Source organism: Nuphar pumila, chromosome 17 (assembly GCF_984573655.1).
Source record: "Nuphar pumila chromosome 17, dmNupPumi1.hap1.1, whole genome shotgun sequence".
NCBI lineage: Eukaryota > Viridiplantae > Streptophyta > Magnoliopsida > Nymphaeales > Nymphaeaceae > Nuphar > Nuphar pumila.
Window position 1 is genome coordinate 50,229,984 of NC_143265.1, and position 19,434 is coordinate 50,249,417.

At 37.3% G+C, this 19,434-nt stretch overlaps 2 protein-coding genes across 4 annotated transcripts; both read right to left on the reverse strand.

The window, feature by feature from the left end:
- Positions 1-316: 316 nt before the first annotated feature.
- LOC149811935 (putative ubiquitin-like-specific protease 1B) lies at positions 317-5,794 on the reverse strand. The gene is made up of 5 exons (XM_089993833.1): positions 5,783-5,794; positions 5,588-5,686; positions 5,384-5,515; positions 5,174-5,309; positions 317-5,086 (listed from the first exon to the last, which is right to left on the reverse strand). The coding sequence occupies exons 1-5, from the start codon at positions 5,783-5,785 to the stop codon at positions 5,070-5,072; spliced, it is 387 nt and encodes a 128-aa protein (XP_089849959.1). The 5' UTR covers positions 5,786-5,794; the 3' UTR covers positions 317-5,069.
- Positions 5,795-11,153: 5,359 nt separating this feature from the next.
- Positions 11,154-18,156, reverse strand: PNSB4 (NDH dependent flow 6). Of its 3 annotated transcripts, XR_016428614.1 has the most exons (7): positions 17,998-18,150; positions 17,852-17,914; positions 17,596-17,755; positions 16,498-16,553; positions 15,176-15,247; positions 11,999-12,152; positions 11,154-11,778 (listed from the first exon to the last, which is right to left on the reverse strand). XR_016428614.1 is itself a non-coding variant. In XM_089993832.1 (6 exons), the coding sequence occupies exons 1-6, from the start codon at positions 18,073-18,075 to the stop codon at positions 12,081-12,083; spliced, it is 501 nt and encodes a 166-aa protein (XP_089849958.1). In that variant the 5' UTR covers positions 18,076-18,150; the 3' UTR covers positions 11,877-12,080. The 3 variants fall into 3 exon arrangements, 2 of the variants coding, with proteins under 2 accessions (XP_089849958.1, XP_089849957.1); XM_089993832.1 differs by lacking the exon at positions 11,154-11,778 and having other exon boundaries at positions 11,877-12,152; XM_089993831.1 differs by lacking the exons at positions 11,154-11,778; positions 11,999-12,152 and adding an exon at positions 14,775-15,048 and having other exon boundaries at positions 17,998-18,156.
- Between the last annotated feature and the right edge of the window lie 1,278 nt (positions 18,157-19,434).

Below are 19,434 nucleotides of genomic sequence, written 5' to 3' on the forward strand. Positions count from 1 at the left end.
GATAGAAAATCGCAAAAAGGATTTGTGATGTATGCCGTGAACAATAATTGAACAAGTTATGACGGCGTAAATGATAACAGTCAACATCGATAAGAAAAGTTTGATGCTTAGAAATCACTATAGGTATTTGTTGTAATTCTATAAGTAATTGTCGTAACGTGACATTCTTTTATTGTTTAATTCTTTTTTATTACATTTAACATACATGTTTTGTCTATGGATCTCGTAAATAAATAAACTTTAATTGAAAATAGATGTCTGTTGTTCAGAAATCGTGGCATTGCCTAACCTCCTTGATTGAATGAAAATCGCAATATAACTCGCAATATAACTCATCATTTTTTAATGAAAACCGCAATAGATGTCTGATTGGCACGAGTAATATTGTTCACAAATCGCAATATAACTCGTCATTTTTTAATGAAAATTGCAGAACACATGTGATTTATGCGGTCAACAAGGTCCTGTAATCGACGTTAGGAAATGATTAAAGTCAGCATCGATATAATAGATCAGTTCTGTTCAGCAATCGTTGTATTTATCTCTATCTTGATAGAAAATCACAAAAAGGATTTGTGATGTATGCCGTGAACAATAATTGAACAAGTTCTGACATCGTAAATGATAACAATCAACAGCGATAAGAAAAGTTTGATGCTCAAAAATCGCTATTGATGATCATCAGTAAATTCAAATCACGCAATAGGTTGGCGGCCAAAAGCGGTACGATATGGTTCCTGCTCAGAAATTGCTTATTTGCAGGGACACCTTAAATACAAACCGTGAAATAGGATTGCAATTCATGAGGTCAACAACGCCTTATAATATTCGGCTTTCGTAAACGAAATCATCGATAAGAAGATTTTGATGATCGCAAATGGCAGTATTGTTGAACAACGTGCACAAAGCAGTAATCGAGGTCATAAGGCATTCTCATCCAATCGTCGTACTACTGACACGCCTCGCATGTTCTAGAGTACACTAAGTGGAAAGAGATATAGGTCATCAATAGGCTGGCTATGTAGGAAATAGAACGTTTGTCGTCTAGAAATCGTAATTTTTCTCATCGCCAATGAATAAAAATCGCAAAACTCATACGCGATTAATGGAGCCAAAAATGGCTGTTATAGCTCAACCTCCTTGAATGCGACGTATATTGTCAACAATCGCTATACATGTTAATTTCAGTTGTATGCAATTAACAAAGGTTACTATTGTTTGGCCGTGTAATAGGTTAGCGATTCATGCAACTCCCAATGGCTTGTAATAATCGCCCTTTGTAAATGGTATAAGTCAACATCGATTTGTGATGTATGCGGACAACAAGACGGAACAATTTTGCCAGTGTTAAATGATAATAGTCTAAAGCGATAATGAACGTTTCTTGTTAAAAAACCAATAAGGAAAGTATGTGTCATGAATATATCGATGTATCCACATATGATAATCAATACAATAATCATCAAAGATTATACATACCTGGACAACGGGTTTGGTCAGGTTGGGTCAATCTCCCACCCAACTATTGTTATAATATGCAGTCGAAACGACATTTTTTTTATTTATTTAAAACGCAATCAATTAATTTGCGCGCGGTTTTTGAAAAAGGGTGGTATGTGAAACGACGTTTCTTTTATATTTGACTGACACGTCGATTCTGTAGTTGCATCGCAAAAGGGTCATCAATATCTTCGTCCAGGCATGGCGCCAAAAAAGAGGACGATGGTAGCAATACGACCAGGCATGGCGCCGAAGAAGATGACGACAGATAGACACTCAGCGTCGACGAAGAAGAAGACAATCACATCTACAGGACCAGCACTAGCGCTTAAGGCGTATATTTTTTGAACCTCGTGATCGGTTTAGGCAACATTTGCCTTTTTTGTCGTATATTCGATTTGTGTTATTTACTATAGAAAATAATTTCAATGTCGAATTCTGAATACTATGCTCATGGTGCACTCAGTACAACATCCACAGACAAGGGTGTGCGACAACGCCCTAAAGAGTTCGAAGAGAACATCAATCAGATGCAAGATGAATTTGCAGACGGGAACACTATCAGTAATTTTGTACGTATGTAACCACTATCATTTTCTAGGTCATCGGTTTATATGTTTTGAAGTTCATAAATTTTTGCAACCAGACAATGTGTGATTTCGTCAATTATATTCAAAGCAACGCAACAAGCAATACCGTACGCATCATCACCCCTCATTTCATGGTATGTCTGAAATCGCTATTGTTTTATTTTTGCTTTTATGACTTACTCATGTTTCTTGGTGGTTAAACCTTACTATTTCGTGCAACAGACGTACGTCCAACGAAAGCCATACAACAGTGGATTCGTAGATGCACTACCTTGTTGGAATACCGATGATCACTGTGCAGACTTTTCGAATTTTGAAAAGGTAAGTGAACAAACCTCTTCTCCAAAGTTTAGTCCTAACATCCTCATCATGATATGTCTATGGATTTATAAAATATTGTATTAATTCACAGATTTTACTTCCTACACTTTGGAAAAATCCTGAACATTGGGTCTTATACGAGATGAATTTACAGGAAAAACAACTATGGTTCTACAATTCATTGGACTGCCACAATGGTGTAGAACGTGACGCTATGCATTTGGTAAGCTTTTGTCCATAGGTGAATCGTATCTATTTGCGGCGGACCAGATTTTACTATATTCTCCATTTATCACAGGCGAGATTCCTAAACGACGTTTTGGGTGTCGACATTGCCGAGTGGATGTTGCTCTGTGCTAACGATGCTCCTTTACAAAGTAATGGGGTCAAATGTGACATATTCGTAATGAAGCATATTAAAGCAATATACAATGGAGAAAAACCTTTTTTCGACGTTGTATGAGCTTTGTATTCGCTGTTATTGGGGAATCCTTTTATATATTGGTTTCACATTACATATTTTGTTGCAGGAAGATATACCAGAATTACCCAAGGAACTATGCCGAAATTCGATTGAGTTTAAAAAGTCGGCAGACATAAATAATCAGCCAACAAGACTACTTACAAAGGAAACGAACGACACGATCCAGAAAAGTTTAAAAGAATGTAAATAGATTTCTAGCAGATTTTGGAGACTGTCTACACAAATTTCCGTAGGCAAATTTTGTAAGACTACAAATTTTATAAATATGTCTCGGTTGAAATATAATTTGAACTTTACTAAACATGCTTGTAAATCATTGTACTGCTTCATCTACAAAAATTAAATCGTAATGAAAAATAGTTTTGTGTTGTATGCAGTGAATCAATGCTAGTAATGTTGCTCTTTAGTAATTAAAAATATTGCACAACGAGCAAAAGATATTTTGTTGTTGTTCCGAAATCTTTGTATAACTCACACTCCGTGAATGAAAATCGCGGAAATAGATTTTCGCTTTATGTGATCCACAAAGGCACGCAATGTTCGCTCTTAACAAATGACAAAGTAATTATCGATAAGAAAGGTTTGTTCCTCAGAAATTGCTATATTGCTGAACTTACGAGAATGAAAATCGTAATATATATGCCCCATCGTGAATGAAAATAGTGCATAGCTAGAAGAGATGCTTGATGCTTAGAAATTGTTCTATTGCTCAATCTCATTGAATTAAAATCGCAAATGGCGAACCAGTCTGAACAATGTCTCGGTTTCTGTGATGGGTTTAGTTGGGAGAGTGACTCGGGCCGACCCATTGTCGAGGTGTAAATCCATAATCTACACCTAAGGCGATTTGTTGGGAGGAGGGTGGACGAAGTTGTGGATTTATATAAGACCAAAAAATATTTATATAATCAAACTCACACGATACGTGCTACCGTGATTTGAACTACTATGTCCAATCGCATTGATTAGTTTTGTATACAACTGTATGAAATGACATTGTTTAATTTCATTAATGTGGAGTGTATTTTATTTGAGATTTGCTCACTGTTTTTGAAAACTGTCGTATTTATTTAAAAACTGGCGGAGGGTGATAGGACATTTCATTTATATATGAATGACACATCACACAGGTTAAAGATGTGTTTTACTTTGCGTCGTGAATAAGGAACCAACAAACCGACAATTCATGCATAAACGACTTGTTCTTGAATCGAGTGTATAACCGGCTTCGTCGCAATTGAGGTATCCGTCTAGACTTATTTCAGATGTCCGCAAACTCATAATTAAAGGAAACGTTGTTTCACAGTCTAAATTTTTTCAAATTATTACACAAGATTTCATGGTAGTAGCAGTCAAGATGACATTAGACCACGATTTCTGAACATCAAACATGTCTTATCGCTGTGTATTATTTCTAATTACGAAAGTGACTTTAATGGCTCTTGTTGACCGTATTCATCGCGAATCTCTTTTGCGATTTTAATTCAGTGAGTGTGAGCAATAAAGCAATATGTAAACATCAAGCATTTCCTATCAATGTTGACTATTATCATTTCGAACATTACAAGCCTTTGTTGATTGCATACATCGCAATCTAATTTTGCGATTGTCAATCATGCGGGTTGAGAGCACATCTTTTATCAATTAAAAGATTTCATTACTTGCGTATGCTGATCGTATAAATCGCATATTTTTTTTGCGATTTGCATTTAATGACGACGAAGAATATTGCGATTTCTAAACAACAAATGTTCCTTATCGCTGTTGAGTATTATTATTTTAGGGCGAACATATACATGTTTTTTTAGAGCATGCATAAATCATGTTTGTTGTAAGATATGCGCTCATGATAAAGGTCAAAAGCGGTAAGATATGTTTGCTGATCAGAAATTGCTCTTTTGCTGAGACACTTTAAATGCAAACCGCGAAATAGGATTGTGATTCATGCTGTCAACAACGACTTGTAATATTCGGTCGAAATAGGATTGATTACACACAAGTTGGTTGTACCATCTCTAAAATCTACTTGAAATAGACGAACATGAAATTACTCTGGTGTGGTGGGCACCACTGTTCGTTGCTTTTTAGATCCTTGTGGCGGCTGCATTAGTTTCTCCTCCGCAATTAGAAAGGCCGTCAATTTTTGGCAGAGTTCTTCGCGGAATCCAGGTATATCAACCTGCAAAAAAAACTGTAATGTGGAACCAATAGACATGCATTTAATCCCCAATAACAGGGGCCAAGAAATGGCATACAACCTCGAAACAAGGTTCTGCACCATTGTATATCGCTTCAATGTACTTCATTACAAATACGCCGCAATCAACGCCATTATTTTGTAAAGGAGCATGGTCTGTCGTGCGATAGATCCACTCGCTAACGTCGACTTCCAAAATGCCTTTGACGAAACAGATCTGAGAATAATGCGACCGAAAGTAAATTCATGACCCCAGTACATGACACGATACTCCTATAGATAGAATCTTACGAGATGAGAAATGTCAAGTCGTAAACCACTGTCAACATCCAACGAATTGTAACACCATAGTTGTTTTTCATGTAAATCCATCACGTATAAGACCCAATGCTTTTCATATTGCCAGAGTGTAGGAATCAATATCTGCAAATGGATCGTAAAAATGTTGTTAGCACTATTATGTTGTAACTTTGCACTCTAGGTTTGTTTACTTACTTTTTCACTTGACAAAAGGTCTCTGCAATGATTACTGTTAACCCAGTAAGGTAGATCATCTTTAAATCCACTCGAGTATGGCAAACGATGTAAGATAGTCTGTAAACCGAAACATTGTTAACAACAATGTTAAAATACGAATCAACTGGACTAAATCAATAACAAAAAAAAAAACATAAAATATAACCGATATACCATGAAATAAGGGCTCACGATGCTTATAGTTTTGCTTGTTGCGTTGCTTTTAATATAACTGACGAAATCGGAAATAGTCTGTTTGCAGCAAATATGATGTTGTTGACGTACGTACACATGGCTTACGTATATAGATAACTCCTACTAGTTTCATACGAACAAAATTATTGATCATGTTGCATTGTGCGAATTCATCGTGCATCCATTTGATGTCCTCTAGGAGTGATTGACTGAGTTTTTGCCCAACTTCCTCGGTGGATGTTCTACTGAAATGAATAAGGAATTTGCAATGAACAATATTGAAATTATATTATACAATACACAACACAAATCGCAAAAATGGTATGAAAGAGACGAATTTTGATGAAAATGGAGACGATGTGTAGACAATATACACTTGATTCGTCATCGTTGGTCGTGTAGCTGTCTTCGTCTGCCTCATAGACTACAATTTGCTATGTAGCTGGTTACATGTTCGAGTGACGAACTCCAGGTTTATAATGGAACTGTCGGTTTGACTGTTGCTCGTTCACGAAGTAGAAGATAATCACACCATCCAGTACTTGTGCGACTATTTATGAGCTAAAAGATCTATTGCTCAACCACCGTGATCAATGAATAATGTACGATGAATGAAAAAATTGTCAATATATCCTTTGTTGTCTGTATGAATCGCATATGTGTCCTGCGATTTGCATTCAATGACGACAAGGAAAATTGTGATTTCTGAATGACAAATGTACCTTATCGCTGCTGACTATTATCATTTAACAGAGAACATTACCATGTTTTTTTTACAATATACAACGCAAATTTATTTTGTGATTTTCAGTACAGGAGGTAGAGAATTACAACGATTTGTGAACGTCAATCATTTCTTATCGATCTTTACTTTTATCATTTCCGAACGTTGATTACATGCCTGTGTTGACCGAATAAATCGCAAATGTGTTCTCCAATGTTCATTCAGTTTAGGGTATAGGGTTTATGTTATAGGGAATCGGGTTGAGGCTTCATGTTCAATTTTTGTCTTGATTTGTACTGTATTATGCTATACGTACATCGATTTCTGTATTGAAATCGTTACTTTGTTATAAATTTTTCATAAAATCAATGCACAGTATTTGAACTACAAATCGTTGTAAATATGTATTAAGCGTATACAAATGACTGTTATAGATTTCTCATACAAATTGCAGCTGGATGACTGTAGAAATCGCTATACAGCGAATACGAAATCGATTCACGCACCACCAAGGACGGACCACAAATCGTCACTGACAAATCAAAATCCAGCGAATACGAAAGACTTCCTCGGCAAGATCAGTGGACGTTCTAGGAGTTCTGCTGTGGTCTGAATAAGAAGAGATACCCAACAATTTCTCAGTAAATGAGCTCTGTTGTAAACCCTAAACTCTTAACAAATCCGACAATATGGAAATCGGGTCATGCAAAGAGGCATGACAACTTAATTAATAGCCCAAACGAGATTCCTGTGTACCAGTTTTCTCTTGTGAATTCATCAGAGCCTGTCATGAAACAGAAAATATAAAACACTGCCTTAAGTTTCACAAGAAATGCAAACCTCATCCCAACATTGATTACATACCAAAAGACTTGTAAAACTGAAGCTATCGTTGTCAGAAATCTGATTGAGAGGAATGAAGGTTAGCACGTTAGGTATTACGTCTTTAGGGTATTGCTGAATGTTGGACATTACACGAGTTAGATATTGACAAGCTTCACGTAATGGGAAGCAATATAATGTCTTACATACCTGTTCATGAGAAGGGCTTTGTTGCTTTTGATTAGAGGTTGGTTGTTTCTTAGACCTTTTCTTGCCAACCAATTCTAGTGCACCCTTTGTCCTCCGACGACTGCGATCAAAGACATGTTTTCTTTTAATACCCTTCGCTTCATGAATATGTCCATCATAATCAACAACGTTCACTACTGACTTGTTGAAGATAATGTTTAGGCTACGACGCAACTGTTACGACAATGAAGCTGTACATGATACTTCAAGTACAAGGTTTTGATGATGAACAAGTGAATCAACTACATTTCAGCTAAGGCAATGAAGAAAGATGACAAGCATTGAAGAATTCGATAAAGAATCTTTGAAGACTAGTGTACAAATGTTAAATTCATTAAAAGTCTTAGATTCTTGTAAGAGCCTTACTTAGAGTGCATTTTTTGTTGCATTTCACCTAAAAAGTCTTTAGAAAAACTTTTCTAAAAGAACCCTTCATGAAAATCTTTTTAGAAAACTCTTTATTTAATTTTTCGTATTTATTAGTTGACCAATAGACTCACCAGTCGACTAATCCTTTCACGCCAAATTTTCTAAACAAAATATCATTTTTGTCAAATTAGTTGACCGAAGGTTTTATCAGTCGACCGGACAGAATGTCTGTTTTCTGGAAATTTAGCAGCAGTCGACTAATGATTTTATCAGTCGACCGGACAGAACATGTATTTTCAGAAAAGTTTAGCAGCAGTCAACTGAAGGTTTTTCAGTCTACTGATGATATTATCAGTCGACTAACTTTTTCTCTAGTTGACTAAGTTTCAAAAGTTCAGATTTTCAAACAGCTTGATAAACACATTAGTCGACCGACGATAATTGTTAGTCTACTAATAGCTAAATATCAATCGACTAACTATTGTTCCAGTCGACTAATTTTGTCATTTTTCCTGAAACTTTTAAAAGGCATGTCTTTTCATTTTTCAAATGTTTTGATCATTCAAAACGGACTGTTTTGACACCCTTTCATACCCTCAACGTATGGAATCTTTCAACTATAAATATGAGTGCATTCCACACTCAAAAGAAATCATTTTGAATCGAATTATATTGAATTACTCTTTGGTTTTCACTCATATTCAGTTTCTCACTCACTTGATATTTTTTACTTCAGTTTTTCACTCAAATTCCTTTGAGAGACAGTGAATTCGTGAGTTGAGTATTTCAACAACCTCAAAAGTCAATTGCATCTCATTTGCATTCATAAGAAGGGCTCATAGGTTGTTTTGTAAGTTGTTACTTATTTTCTATAAAAGGAAGGACTCCTTGGTTTAAAGGAGTAGTTTGCTTTCAGTAGGTGTGTTACTAAAAGTGAGACCGGATTTGGTATGTATGATCTTGTAGTTACACAAGGTTGATAGTGAAAATCTCAAGCGGGTTTTGCTTGGGGACTGGATGTAGGTCGAGAAAGACCGAACTAGGATAAATTCTTGTGTTCCTTTGTGTGATTGCTTTGCGTTTTGCAAAATCCATCAAAATTTTGAGGACGATATTTAAAAGCACTATTCACCCCCCCCCCCCTCTAGTGCTCATTGCCTCGATCCTACTGCACTTTCAGCAACTTCTCAGGAGTATCAAGCGAAGCATGATTTTCACCTATGTTGTTCGATCTCATTATCTTCGACTGGTATTCATTCGCTGCAACGGACTGAAGGTTAATTAACTGCATGTTTTCAAGTAACTCCCTTGACGCTTTTCTCATGCATACATAGCCTTCTTCACTTCTCGATGCCAAATCAGCAACATGCATAAATGACCTACACAGTTGTTGGTAAAAGAAGGCTATGTGGCACTTTTCGTCGACACCAGATTTACTCACATTGTTCATATCAAGCATTTCAATCTTTGCTTGTCTTCTCTATCTTTGCATTACATAAGACTCCGGTATTTCTTGTATCTTCTCTTGATTAAGTGCCTTTAATGCATGACAACATAAAATACCTTTGAATTCATACATTTTGCACGAACATTCAACTCTTCCATCGTCCACATTGTACGTGACATGTGCTTCTTGCCTTTTGTGATGCTTTTTGCCCTCCCATAAAATATGGTATTTGCGTATATTCTCGGTTTGCATGGGTCCTACTATATTTCAATTCATGACATGAAACACCTCTTTCTTGATCCATTCAAATACAGTTAGTGTATATAGATCTGCAGGTCGCATCAATATTTTCATGCCAAAAGTTGGAGGTCATGTATTGAAGCATTTCACGTCTTGTTCAAGCTCATTCTGTCTTAGACCGTCTACAAATAATTCATATTGTTCCATGAAGCAAAACATTGTTAAACATGAATAGAGGGTTTTCTTCAGTGTGTCATGCATAGATTCAGCTCTTTGTGTGCTTATCATACTTGCACAAAAGTATTGTTTTTCATATGCCAATGCCCACTTCTCTTTTTCTGCATATAAATTTTGTAACCACAGTCAATCTTCAAGGTCGTATGTCTGAATCATTTCCTCCCAATCAGACATAAAGGTGATCTCGTCTACGCTCTCAAGTACACACCTAGTAAACTTTTTATCAAACCCTGTCTTCTGATTAAATATATGTCCTATATTCTTTGCTGTATTTTGAAAGATATGCCACAAACATAGGCAATGATGTGCATCTGGCCACACATGAAGCACTGCAGCCGCAATTACGTGATCACCATCTGTAGGTACAGCTTCAGGTTGCTTCTCGTTCATTGTCTGTGTAAATACTCTGAACAACCACTCAAAGCTTTCCTTGGTCTGATCATACAAAAACACGCCGCCTAATATACAACTCTGTGAGTGATGGTTCACTCCGACAAACTGCGCAAATGGCCACTGTTCAGTATTAATCTTTACTGTAATATCAAATACAAGCACATCATTGAAGCATTCATAATCTACTCTTGACTTTGAATCTGCACAAAACATATTCACAGCATATTCATCTTCATCCAGTTGCATTGCACTAAAGAAACCAGGGTCATTGCTTGATTTCTTCTGTAAGTAATCAACCAAAGAACATATTTCTCCATTCTTCATGTTATCTGTCCTCTTCCTTCTCAAGTGGTTTCTTAGATCCAAAGGTATGAATGACACATTATCGCGACCACTATCTATGTGGGCAAACAAATTATATGTCTTCCTTGGTGCAATGTCGGCGCTATCAACTATTTCAGCCATTGCAGCATGCGCTACAGTTACTTTACGATGTGACCTTAACATAGGAGTCATAAATGATGCAGATAAAACATGATTATGATCACTTATTAAAGTACGAACTAGAAATTTACCATTCGGATGTCTTCTCAAAACCATTCTCGTTTGACATCCACATCTTGATTCTGGCATGCTCCTTGTTGGATTTCCCATTGATTTCTTTCAACCTTGCTTGGAACAAACATATGTCTTTCTCACCACGACACCTTGTGCATTTTTTGACCAAGAAAACCTTCTCACACTGAAGCCAACTTTTAAGGCATAATCATTGTAAAATTTATATACAGCTTTCTCATTATTAAACTGCATTCCTTCTACCAGAACATAGTCAAGTGTACTTCTATGTTCATTCTCAGTGCCTACACTTTTATTATGTGTACTGTCATGACAATCTACCTCATTATTGAATTGCATTTCTTCTACCGGAACATTCAAGTCAAGAGTGGGTCTAATACACCCTTCTTATCATGTGCATCATTAGTGCAGATGTTCAATTCTTCAGTTGCGTCATTAGTATAGATGTTCAATTCTCCATATCTTTCAATTGATTGAGCTAGATCATCTTCATTACAATCTGATGATAAGCTCAATAATGTTATAAGCAATATATCAGTTTGTGTTGTCAGCAAAATAGCAAACAAATCGATATTAACTAACAAAACAATATCTCACAAATCGGTAGTATGTTACTAATACAGCGGTTTGAGATACAATGCATATAATGAGTGAATGTAGGATATCTGATGGGGTAGAGGCCCTTTCTAGCATTTGTAAACAAACATTCTTGTCAACAGGTCCCAGCGTCTTACAAATATCGATAAGTTTTCAACCATCGTAAGAACAAGATCTACCTGCAGTAACAAAACAATGCCTTAATGGCACACAAGACGACATGTGTTCTTCATCGACAACATGATGAGATGAAAAGCTACTCACGACGCTTTAATGGCACTGGTCAGAATATTTGTGCGTCATTGCTTTCTTCCATAATGCCTAACGACAATGCAAAAGAAGAGAAGACACGAGAATGTTTTGTAAGCAATATATCATATTGCGTTAGCATGCACATACATTTACTACGATTTAATCAGGATGCATATAACAACGGATACTGATAAGGGTTAACAAGTCAAAGAATCGATTTAATGAATGACAGTATAAAAGCAAGTGTGGTTTGATATTTGCTTATACTGAGCATCGAGTTGTCACTTACCATGCCAATAAAAGACACGAAATGTCGTACACGTGTGTTGACGATAATGCTGTCAGTAGATCCAAGAGGTTGTGAAGCGAGTTCAATAGAAATCGCTGACAGAGCAGCAATTTGAATGCGAAAATCGCCACCGCATGCGTGTAACGATGTGTTTCTGCACGCACACGTTTTCAAAGTCAGTGTACAAATATCTTATGAATACATATTACAAAACATATAATATCTTACAAATCGATATACATATCGAATAATATATTGAAAATCGATACGGTAGTTTAGCATAATAACTTACAAATCGACAATACAAAACCATAATATCTAAAAGGTCGATAAATATATCACACAATAAATTACAAATCGATTCGGAAGAAATTGAGCATAATAGCAAACAAATCGATATTAACTAACAAAACAATATCTCACAAATCAGTAGTATGTTATTAATACAGCGGTTTGAGATACAATGCATATAATGAGTGAATGTAGGATACCTGATGGGGTAGAGGCCCTTCCTAGCATTTGTAAACAAGCATTTTTGTCAACAGGTCCTAGCGTAGCTTCTTATAAATATCGATAAGTTTTCAACCATCGTAAGAACAAGATCTACCTGCAGTAACAAAACAATACCTTAATGGCACACAAGACGACATGCGTTCTTCATCGATAGCATGATGGGATGGAAAGCTACTCACGACGCCTTAATGGCACTGGTTGAAATGTTTGTGCATCATTGATTTCTTCTATAATGCCTAACGACAACAAAAATGAAGAGAAGACACGAGAATGTTTTGTAACACAAGGCAGACACGAGAAGGCGACAATGTGTTGTAAAACAAGATAAAAAATAAGGCAAAAACCTCGACTGGAGACGAAGGCAAAGTTTGCGTTGACAATGGGAGCTATTGTTACAGCAGATGGCGCAAGAGTTTAATGAATAGCGAACGTCTACACCTTAAATAGTTAAAATCAAACTTTCTGGATGAAGGACTTTTTTGTCCTTTTCTCAAACCGTAGTTTCCCAACTTTTGAATAAAGGATATTTTTGTCATTTCCTCGAACCATCATTTTAGGGCAAGAAAAGCAAGTAAGGGTGATTAAGTCTTTGCAACATCACCAGAGTCCGATTCAAAGTTATGCCAACATACACGGGAATACGAGCCCCATGTGCGTAAATATGTGGTGCTCATTCGCCCTCTCGAGCACAGACGTGGGATTCAGTGAATCATCGGGGGAGAGCATACACCACCCTCTCCAAGTAGACCCATAAGGCGTTAAAAGCATAAGCCACCAATTAGGCCTCAACTATATATGCCCTTTCAAAACCATGCTCATGACTAGTTCAAACTTTGGATTTGATTTTAAACTGCATTTGAGTGCAACATTATTAACATGTGAAATAGGAGGTCCAGGTTTAGATTGTGCCCGTTTGACCAAGGCCTGGTTCATGATCAGGTCATGTGCAAAAACGTGGTCGGTGCCATGCATAATTGGGTCACACTTCTGGTCAGGCTAACTGCACCCAAACGCAGGCCAGATAACTGGGTTGGGCAGGGAACAGACCGCTTTACTTGGAACATTTGCATCCAAGGCCCAGCTTGGCCTGATCCTTATCTGGCTGGGCCTAGTCCCAGTTGGGTTTATTTCATGGCTCAAAATTTCCGTTCAAGCCTCTCCAAAGCCCAGGTATTTACTGGAAAGCCCATAAGGTACTCAGCTCTAGGGCTGGGAAACATGACGAGCAGCTTGCTGTTTGGCTCAGCTGGGAAATTGAACTCGGCGAGCCGAGCTACCAAACAGATCATTTTAGGTAAATGACATATTATATTATATATATATGTGTGTGTGTTGTACATATATTAATATATGTATTAGATGTATATTTTATACGTTATCAAGCTTTAAAAAATACTTAAAAATCATTTTTTTTAAGAAAACGAGTTAGCTCATGATCGGCTCGTAACGATCTCAGGCTTAGCTCATGACCCCTGAGCAGAGGTGTACCCTACGCGAGCCAGGACCGAACAACCCAAGCTCGGCTGGTTTGGCTCATTTACCAGTCCAAACCAAACCAGCTGAGTGTCCATCATTCCCTTGGGAAGCCACATTTTTGGCCATTCGACCATGAACCCTCATGGTCCAAATTTAATTTGAACCCACAGAAAATTACTGTACTGTCTTATAAAAATGAGGTGTTCTTCCATAAACCCACAAATATGTTAAAATTCTTAGCATGTTCAAAATCACTGATTCTTAACCTTGTAACACCATTTTACCTTTTGCAACATATTTATGTAAGCCTCTTATATGTTTCGAACCTCCAAATATAGTTAAAATTACTTAAGAGATTCGCAATATATTTGCACAGACCTTCTCACTTTCGAACAAATATGTCACCAAGTTAAAATTACATAAGAGATTTGCAATATATTTGCACAGACCTCTTCACGTTTGCACAAATATGTTGAAATCAGGAATTAGTTACTTTAATGTTGAAAACTATCGTCGATTTCAGGCTTAGGTTTTTGTAATTTTTCTTTGCTTGTTGGTTGTTTGGGAGCTGGTAATTGGCAAGATAGCTGCAATATATAGGTTGCCAGACATACCGACCGGCTCCTAAACAAGAGATCGGTATTTGGCGAATTTCAAGGCTCCTGAATCTTGGATTTAGCCAACCCAGGGTTCGCCATTTCATTGCCAAATCTAGCCTCCCAAACAGAGTCCAACCCAGGGAAAGTTGTACAAATAATCGAGATTCCTTCCTAGGAGCTCGTTCCATTAAACTACTTTCAATTTCGTCTTATTCGGCTTCGCATATTTTGTAGTCGCACATATCACTGATGAATTTTGGCCCTATACACAAGTGATGCACCCAAAGAACATTTTGTTTATGGAGCTTATATATGGAAATATGATTTTTAGCTGACGAGCTCCTCTTGCTTCTTCTTTCCAGCTTCTTCTAACTCCCTCAGTCCTCCAACTTTTTGCTCAATCTCCTCGATCAGTTCTTCTCTCCACAGTTGTGCTCTTGCAGCCTCTTCCATGTCTTCTTGCTGTAAGAGTATATATATATATATATATATATATATATATTCATGGTAGTTACCAATTTTGGTCTCTCCACTTGGAGCGAGTGCACTGCCGTGTGTATGTGCGAGTGAAAAGAGGGATAATTAATACCTTATCGTAGATCCAAAAGCCCGTTCCATCTCCTCCTTCTTTTCTGTATTGCTCGCTGTCATAATACGGATCCTGCAAAAAGCAGAGGACAAGTTACAAACACAGGCTCTTCGTGTTGCTTTTTAGAGTGCTAGGGAGGGCCACCCACACTGAACAAAAAAAAAGGAAAAAAGGAAAAATAGTGCAAGGCATTAGGGGGAGAGGCAATGGGTTTGGCTTTGGGGTAAAGTGGGATTTTGAAAAGTAGAATGTTTGGTTGCATTCAAATATGCACACTTGGAATCTCATGCGAATGTGATTTGAAATTACTTTTGAAGTCAATCTCATGTGATTCCAAATTATATTGTGAAATCATATGGCTTCACATCACGCATGAGATGCAACCAAATATAAAGTAAATCCCTCTCTAAGTTATCCCCCCAAAATTTCCAAATTCCTTCTCAACTTGCAGCTCACAATCACCAATGATCGATACCAAAATCACTTCCCAAGTCTCCCCATCTCTCCAAAACCTTTATTAGTTCAGACTTTAGAATTTTGGGTAAAAAAGAGTTCACAAACGGCGGTTGGGGGTGGTTTTCCAGCTAAGAAAGCGAACTTGGTCATATATGGGTTATTACCATAGCCACAGAAAAGAAAATTCACATCGCTCATGAGCCTCACCATCTTTTATAAACAAGGTAACCGATAACTTCACGCCCTGCTAAGATGGGTTGCTCTTCTGCGGACCCGTGATTCGCTTCGAGGCCTCTTACAAAGTCGCGTAGGATTGCACCCATATGGGATTAAATGCAAAGACATATCAAGTATTCGAGCTCAAGATTTAGCTAAGTACTTTGCCCAATTGAGTGTTACCACTACAAACGGGAGCTCCCCTAGTTTGGTAGGACCAGCTAGTGCACGTCACCTTGTGTTGGGATGTTGCAGGTCTAAAACCCAATGGTATAGTGTAACTGGTAGGGTCTGCCTAACCCCAGCTTGCCTTTCAAAAAAAAAATTGAGTGTTACCACGCTTCTTGGAGCCCACTTTCCCAAGGACTGTGGTAGGCTTGTCCTAGGGCCCGCCAATTTTCCCTCATTGTGGTGGTTAAGGGACCACCATCCTAGGGGATAGTGGGCTCCAAGACACGTTGCAGCACCAGTTGGACTGAGTTCTATGCTCTAAGTACTCAGCCTGAGTACCAATGCCATCATTTACGCCAAATATGCTGGTTTACCTATACTATAGCAGGCACATGTGTACAGGTGTGCGCACCCACAACACACACACACACACACACACACACATATATATATATATATATATAGAGAGAGAGAGAGACCTTGGTTGATCCAAAGAAACAGCAGCCCCAACAAGTGAACATGATGTACATTGTATCTGCAACCATTCACTTTTATGAGAGAGAGAGAGAGAGATTCTCCTTTACAAGCATAGAGATCCTGATTTCTCCATTTTGCATTTTAGGAGGAACAAAAACCGAAATATAGAATTCTCCTTTATCCAACTTTATAAATTATTAGCAAAACGACCCCGTCCTGACTCCTTACTAGCAGGTCATATAGATGAGAGCACACCCACACACACAAATCAAACATGATAAATAAAGCACAGATAGTGATCAAACATGATGATAAAAACTTAATCTAGTAATAGGGATGTAAACAGTTTGTATCTAGGTTGGATATAGCTAAATACCATATTCTACTAATAAGATATTGATTAAATGGATTTGAATTTGAATTCAGATCCAGTGAAAAGCTCATACCAAGCCCTTTTTTTACTTGCAAACAAGTTCAGATTTCCATAAAATCTATATATTCATCAGATTCTATCTGCATCTGATTATAGTTGGATATGGTTTTGGCTTACCAAATCCAACTAAATGAAGTTGGATTCCATTAGATATTAGATAAAATTCGATTTATTGACATCCTCTGTCTCTCTCTTTTAGGATCCTATGTAAATAGCTTTCTTAATTTCTCTCTATTAAAATACACATTTATACCACAACCAGTTTAGTAAATGACAATAAAAACTCACTAAAATTTACTGTCATTTAACAAAATGTTACTTACCTGCGTACTCTGTAAAAACCAAAAAAAAAAAAATAGAAAGAAAGAACATTTTACTAAATTCCGACCGCTTCCCTTTGTTATTTTTGAAATGTTACAATGCAACTAAGTTTTGGGCCCCTAATGCCTTTCATCCCTCTTTTATAAGTAGCATACAAATCGCAGATTCTTAAAGGCCGAGAAAACCAATTTTGGTCTTTCTGTATGCATGTAAGGTTCTCCCGCCTTATGAGAAGTGCACTTTGCATCAGTTCTCAATGTTGTTTTCCCTTCTTCTTTCCCCTTTCGCTTCAACAGGGAAGGAATGGGAAAATAACCAAAAGCGATAAAAAAAAAAAAGTACTTACAGATGTTCTTGAGAGTTTCATCATTGAGATGCCAAACTGCCTTGTGAATGATAACATCCCTTTCACCTTCAACATGTTGAACTAGAACAGACAACAACGGCCAATCTAGGAATGATTGAGTTCTCCACATTTGCCTCCTCTCTTTCCCTCGTCTTTCATTCTGAATGAAAAACACCTCAAGTCCCATAGTTAAATTTCAAAGCTAGCTTTGTCCAGATAATGTTACTCTGATCGAATTTAGAAGCCACTTGCTCACCTTAAGAAACCAGTTAGTCTTGTTGGTGTTCATTCTACAACTTGAATTCTTTGTCCCTATGGTCTAAGAAGCCAATAAACTGAGTTTAGATTGGTTAGGGAAGAAAAACAAGTGCAATTTCTGGAAGATCCTTCAGCAAGGTTTACCATGCATTTTGTTGTTTGCAGAAGATTGAGGTGATTGTGAGACGCTATTCTCAGACCCATGATCGCATCAGCCATCATTTATCAAGGAAGAGCTTCGTTCCATGCACAGTTTGCAACCCCATTCCTTGCGCACTTGTATAGCCCGGAATGCACGATCACAAGATAAGACTCCCTCCCTCCCTCTCTTAATGAGTGGTCACCAAAAGAAGCGAAAAAGCGAAAAAACGGGAAAAAAACGAAAGGTAGCCACACCCACACCCATGGGTTGGTCCAATGGCGAATACAAAAGTCAAGTTCCACTCTCTCCGGTTGCCAGCTGTCCAGACTGGGGTTTGGGTTTTTTTTTCACTTCTAATGATGGGACAAATTTACAGGCGGCCAAAAATACATGAGGACCTGTTTTTTCAAACTCATCCAGGTACCAGTATAACTTTCTAATTTGCTATTGCTATTTTTTTTTTTTTTTCGAAAGAGAGCTAGGGTTGGGGTTGAGCAGACCCCTACGAGTTATACAACATACCATTTGGGGTTCGAACTTGCAACGTCCCAACACACGTGACGTGCACTAATGCCAGACAAGCGGAGCCCCCGTTGGTGCTATTGCTAAATTCAGCAAAAAAAAAGGGGGTGTTGGAAAAAACGGCTACGCGTATTTGTACTTAATTTTGGCTTCTCATCCCTTTTCTTTAAATTTCAAATATTCGGCTATTATTATTATTATTATTATTATTGCCTTATATATTGTTAGTTGTTACCTGGGTAAATAAACCTAAGGACCAACTTTTCAGTAAAAGCAAAAATCCCAAGAAACTGACTTACATAGCACGCATAGTTCACAAATTTTACTGCTTCTTAGAGGGTAGAACGTTTAATTTGACGGTGGTGCTAGGAACATGGGAAACAGCTAGCTTCAAATTGTTAAATATTTTTTTTAAAGCATGCTTTCAAATAGTTATTAATATTGTTGTTTTGACTCAAAATTAATAGCCTTTTGAACCAAGCTCTTTCACCAAAAGGCTATTACTTTGAGGGGTAACTGTCCCTTTTAAAAAAGCATCATAGTTTGTGCCTCCAAGATCATTTAGTTATTATCATCACCATGATCACCATCCAGATCGTGCAAAAATTCCAACAAGTTAAAAGTGACATGCTTCATGGCTACCTCCTAGGCAAATTTTTGATCGATCGTAAGAAATCGAATTAAGTAAGGTACAATGTAATTTTTTGTTTTGCTATTTTGGCAATACACTTTAGTCTATATTTTTTTGCATGCTCATGCATTCTTGAGCCTAATTATGGAGAATCTATGAGATTTTTAATAGATTTTTCCTAATCTCTTGAAACCATTATTATATAGATAGATTATATTGGTGTTTTCCATCATTAGAATGTAGAAAAATGATGCATGCATACTTTTGTTTTTGGACCCTGATTTAG

Coding starts and splice junctions, on each gene's coding strand:
- LOC149811935 (XM_089993833.1), bottom strand. Junction 5,516..5,587: donor ACCTTTTGTCAAGTGAAAAA/GTAAGTAAACAA, acceptor ATCCATTTGCAG/ATATTGATTCCTACACTCTG. Junction 5,310..5,383: donor GACTTGACATTTCTCATCTC/GTAAGATTCTAT, acceptor CATTATTCTCAG/ATCTGTTTCGTCAAAGGCAT.
- PNSB4 (XM_089993831.1), bottom strand. CDS start 18,075: ATGATGGCTGATGCGATCATGGGTCTGAGAATAGCGTCTCACAATCAC. Junction 16,554..17,595: donor TGAAACTCTCAAGAACATCT/GTAAGTACTTTT, acceptor GAATGGTTGCAG/ATACAATGTACATCATGTTC. Junction 15,049..15,175: donor GCTTTTGGATCTACGATAAG/GTATTAATTATC, acceptor ATACTCTTACAG/CAAGAAGACATGGAAGAGGC.